Raw genomic sequence first — 5272 nt, 5'->3', positions numbered from 1 at the left:
TTTTTGCTCGTTACACTTGCTCATCTTTTACTCAAAATAGCATGCACCAGTTCACTGAATTTATCATTACCAATGAGCATCATTGAAATTCCTAAAAATTGATACCCAAGGAATTCGAATGGAATGACAATATTCCAAAAGCTGTCACGTGATTATCCAAGATGACTTACTGATCGACTCACAGGACAAAAAGTAATAAACTTATGTATGAGCACAGCTTGGGTTACGTGGCGCCTAAAAGTGGGAGTTTAAATTTAACGCAGGTAACATCTACTGTCACAGCTTAATTTAAACTTAGCGCATAAAATAGAAAACGGCATCAAAAACATGTTACATGCATCAAACCTATTTCAGAGAGTACACTGGGTCAAAGGAAATGCCAACGTCAATTTACGTTCTAATTAGGTTTTAGTTTTGAAAAGAAAATTCCTTATTTGAAATGCGATATAAGGTTATTTAAATCCTGGATGTATGAGGTGTGGCACGTGCACAATTCTATGGAACGTTCTCTACACCACAAATCTTTTGTCTTCACAATGTATTTATTTACAAAAAGGTACTGAAAGATCTTTAAGAATAATACAAAAATAATTATGTTCGGAAGCAGTATATATTCATATAATTATCAAAATATCAAAATTTATGTTCATATGTCCATGCAAAATAAACTATTCTTAATATAGCTGTTTTCTTCCTATTTAAATTTGGCGTCGAATACTTCGAACGCTGAAGTGAAATGTCTCCATCTACAGTGCCTTTTTCTGGTAATTTAAGTCGAAGCTAAACTGTTGCGCACAAAGTCGTTGACATTAAAACACAGTTTGCCTCTGTAAGGCACTCACTTCACGCTATGCACAAGTAAGCAGCAAATCTGATGCATTACAGAAACGTACTACTGTCAATCCTGCGAAGCAATAAATGCATTTACATTGCGAGCTCTTATGGAAAAAAGCGAAGCCGACAAACACTATTGCTACAAGGCAGTTCAGATTTTTATCTCTAGCTCAACAAAACTCTGCTAAGATCAAAAAAATCCACTGAATGGTGTTCCAAGCGCCGACGTCTCACTGGTTCATCGCCCATCAATACTTGGTTGACCTAGGACTCCACCTCGGTCGTAACTTTTCGGACGCAATTCGGCGCAACATGTTTGCCGCATCGTTTGTGGAAGTTCATCTTGCAATCTGCAGTCCATGCACAGACAAAGAAATCACAAAAAATGCGAGTGGCTGGTATCGCGACAAACTGTTGCTTGCTTGTTTCTCAGGTGTGCAGCGGGCCTAAACGAACTGTCAATTAAGAGCCACGTGCATTTCCATGTACCGCGAAATATACACCGTAAGTCCATGCTGCCAAGCCGATGATCGTTACGACCCAAAAGTTGGCCCAACAAGTCAGAAATGTCAAATTGCATGATCTATCCAAACTAATGGCAGTGTTAACAGTAGTGGAAGACGTCACCCTGTCCACGATGACTTGCAACCCCAGAGTAAGGGTTCATGATGTGACTTTCAACCTGGAACATGTTTTGTGCAGTATCAACTCCTCTTACATGTAAGGGAATTGTTTTACATAGTCTTTTCGGCTATTCGTAACGAAAAAGTGAACTTTTCAAATCTTCCAAATTTCTCATGCTTTTCCTGGCATATTTATTGCCTGTCGTTGTGATGTCATTAGAGGACACTGTTCGCTGGGGGGGGGGTTCTGGTCAAAATAATGGTGAACCCAACATTAATTTGCGCACTGAATTGTCTGTGGGGAAAACTCTAGGGCCTACTCATCGCAGCCTACTGACATGGACTGAGTCTCTAAATCAATCTAATTTAATCGTGTCACACAGTGAAACAAAACGCTTTTCAATCGTGATTACCCACACATGTATTAGCCTGACCTGCCTTTTATCATTAGGTTACACTCCATTATTCTCATTAAACGCCGAGAGCGCCGCTGTGTCTGCGAAGGTGGCGTGTTCGAATCCTTGTGTTATTTATTTTTTATCACTTTTAATATCTCAACGCGCGGCCTCGGCATTTCCTATGAGGGTTTAAATTTACTTTCCTGAAATACCAAGCACTGGAATCACCTACCCTGACATTTGAGGCCCTGGTGTATGAAGCCATACAGCAAAGAACCACAGTGACGACAGAATGTGGGTCGGAAATAATTGCTGACCTTCAACGCATGCGAATAATTATCCTGACAAAATAGATGATTACAACAATGATTAGTACGAGGCTGATTCATAATGCATCTTAGAGAACAGAGATCAAAATCTGGCGCTGTTTTGGTTCCTCCAGTTCTTACAGATCGGTCGCATGGAAGATAAAAACTGTGCCCCCGTATGAAGCACATTGAAACCACCGAACAAATGCATAGCTACTAGTATCTCGTTTAAACAAGATAGGTAAGTTCTTTAAACGAGAGAGAGTCCTTTAAAAGACAAAGTCAGTCGGGCCTGTCGTTTAAACTTATTTATTTTACGATGGCAGTAACACGCCTCCGTACTTCCAGAAATATAAATATTTGCAACGCACCACGTTAGCGGAAGCATTCATTTGTAAGTTTAGATCCAACCAAACGTTTAAATGAAACCAGTAGATAGAAAAGACGCGAGTTGGCTTTTCCCTTACTTTGAACCTGGTTTCTTTTTTAGCATCATGATTCGTTTCTATTAATATTATTACTGCCAACAGCATGTAATCTTTTTTGCTTTCGCTACTGTTTTGTTCCTTTATTTTGTTTTCATGTAAGAAAAAGTCGGTATGAAGTTGGTCTTATTTTTTTAATACATGTATTAATATATAACTTTGGGGTTTGACACAGGAATATGTAAATCGGGGAATCAAGCAATCAATTAAGTTAGGATTCACAGCTTCACACTCACCCCTGGTTGGTCTGATGAGGAAGGGCATGCTGGAATAATCTGATCATGACATCGCTTGTGGACCACCACACGGCACGCTATAATGTATGCAGAGCTCAGTATAAGAAATAACACGACCACACGAGGAGCCCCAAAATATCCCCATTGTCAACGTTTCCGTGTTTGCAAAGGCGAGGTCAACCGCTCTTGAACTTTCACAACACACAATGCACTGAACTCTCCTGAGTTGAAATTCACAATGCTAGTGGTTTGCACAGTGGCTGCATTTTGATCAATAAAAAATTGTGCAAGGAGTTCGTTCTCGCCGACCTTAGCAATAAACAAGAAGCCTACAACATTATGGAACTAAGTAGCTCCAAACGAAAGTATATCACGGAAATGTTTGTATAATCCTGCTCGTACACTCCTGTTGTTTTAAGCCCATTTGTAATGATTATTAGGGCCTACCTTTACACTGGTAACCTTGGGACCACATACCCCTAGAACAAAATTATAAGCCAATGCTACAAAATTACATGAAGAAAGATCCTCCCAATCACATAACACAGTGTCGAAAAGAAAATAAAAGCCAGAACTCCAAATGTGTGTTACAGATATTTTGTCGAAATTATACAGTACATGTAATCGACTGTTACAATCATTATACAAATTTATTACCAAAAAATTCTGTTCGTGGTATTTCATGAAGTTTTTATACCTTGAAATTAACATTAATAATAATTACGAGTTACCAGATGAACTTGTTGCAGTGCGAACAGAAGGTTGGCTGCTTAAAGTTGGTGTTTCGGAACAGATGCCCATTGGCATCGTGTACTTGGCGCTTCCTCTTCCTGGGCGAGGTCTCCTCCTCCGTCTTCTTCTCGGCTGTTTCCACCTGTTCATCATTCTTAGCTGCCGGCTCTATGTAATTTACGATGCACAGATAAGCATAAATCGCTAAGACTTAAGAAACTTTAGCACGTTGTCTTCAGGGCAGCAATTCCTGTTTTGTTGACATGTATTGCTGAAGAGCGATTGTGCTTGTGCAGTCTGCAAACTCTCATCTGATTGGGTTGACGATTGACTCGAAAATTAGCTTATAAAATCAGCAGAAGATAGAGCTGAAAATGTAAAGTAAATAGTGGGCTACCTTTACACGCCTCTTTAGCCGAGTTTGGCCAACAGCGACTCTAGAAGGCCACATTGCCATTGCGTCAGCTATAAAAAAAAAAAAAATACCGACGAAGTCATAGTAGTAGGTTAAACTCACCTTCAGCCGCCGGTGCCTCTTCCACTACATCGTCCGGCTTATCAATGGCAGGCTCAGACATGTTGCCAAGTTGCTAAAATACCAAGTAAACCACTTGAACTCATACAACAAAATGAAATGTTGATCTTTTAAAATGAAAAAGTTTGCTTTATTACATTTGGTCAGTGGAGGACCAGCAATTTCAAATTTCTAATCGCTCCCGAAAGGAACAACAGTTTGTACTTACCGTACAAAAGCACGGGAGACCCAAACCCGGAAATTCCTTTGAGTGGAGCATAGTTTCAGTCAGTCTTGTGTAATATAAGTGTAAAACGTGCCATCGCTGAAGACGAATCCGTTCATCTCAATTTACCCCCCCCCCAAACACACAATGGCAATTAAGTGAATCCACAACTTACCTTCTCTCTGGTTAACTGCGAGATTTAATAGTTTTTTCACGTTTGTTGCTCCCTATTTCGGCGTTCTCCACCACTCGTGATCAGCAGGTAGGTCCCTGGTATGGTGTACTATTTACGACAAACATTTCTCTCTCTCTCTCTGTAGCTTCCCTCCACGGGCGACGCAAGTACACAACTATACTACATGTGTGGTTCAATAGGCTTACACTGGTAATGTTTTTGCCTAGAGCAGGACAGGGACGAATTTGCAAGTAGAGCAGGTTCGATGGAAGGAGAAATCACAGAGAGGCAACAGAACAGTCTCTGTTCAGTCCAGTAGCCAAGTGAAATGGAAGGTCACTGGCTAGGGCAGTTATCAGCTCCTTCCCAAGGACTCTTGTGGCTGGTTGCAAGTTCTACTACCAACTGCCCACAAGCACTGCCAAGCAACCCACACAAATTGTATGACCTAATTCTTGGGCAGTCGGGATTTCAAAAAGTAGGGGAACAAAATAAATTCTATTACATAATTATTAGGAAGATCGAAATTAGAGCAGGAACAGTTAAAGCAACGTTGTGGCTATTTATTTCCTGGAGACAAGGCTGATAGTTGGTCGTGATGCTCTTTCTAATTACATTTGATTAAAAAACAAACAAACCTTTTCTTTAACAACTTACTCTTAATGAAAACATAAAGCTAGAAAGTAACCATGAAAAGGAACAATAACAGAAACAAGACCTGCTACCGATTCGCTCTTTGTA

The 5272-nt window shown here is 40.2% G+C and overlaps 1 protein-coding gene across 3 annotated transcripts; it reads right to left on the bottom strand.

The window, feature by feature from the left end:
- On the bottom strand, nt 1-4678 carry LOC110985023 (calcium-independent protein kinase C-like). 3 transcript variants are annotated; one of them, XM_022245713.2, is made up of 7 exons: nt 4532-4678; nt 4134-4206; nt 3616-3784; nt 3332-3363; nt 2885-2961; nt 2088-2196; nt 1-1184 (listed from the first exon to the last, which is right to left on the bottom strand). In XM_022245713.2, exons 2-7 carry the CDS (start codon nt 4192-4194, stop codon nt 1099-1101), a joined length of 534 nt encoding a protein of 177 aa, XP_022101405.1. In that variant the 5' UTR covers nt 4195-4206; nt 4532-4678; the 3' UTR covers nt 1-1098. The 3 variants fall into 3 exon arrangements, with proteins under 3 accessions (XP_022101405.1, XP_086993851.1, XP_022101406.2); XM_087137725.1 differs by lacking the exon at nt 4532-4678 and adding an exon at nt 4360-4510; XM_022245714.2 differs by lacking the exons at nt 3332-3363; nt 4134-4206 and adding an exon at nt 4014-4081 and having other exon boundaries at nt 4532-4656.
- Nucleotides 4679-5272: the final 594 nt, after the last annotated feature.

This window comes from Acanthaster planci, linkage group LG01 (assembly GCF_054643075.1).
Source record: "Acanthaster planci isolate LZ-2023a linkage group LG01, COTS_SCS, whole genome shotgun sequence".
Classification (NCBI taxonomy): Eukaryota; Metazoa; Echinodermata; class Asteroidea; order Valvatida; family Acanthasteridae; genus Acanthaster; species Acanthaster planci.
Note: the sequence above shows the minus strand (reverse complement) of the source record. Positions and strands in the feature narration are given on the sequence as shown.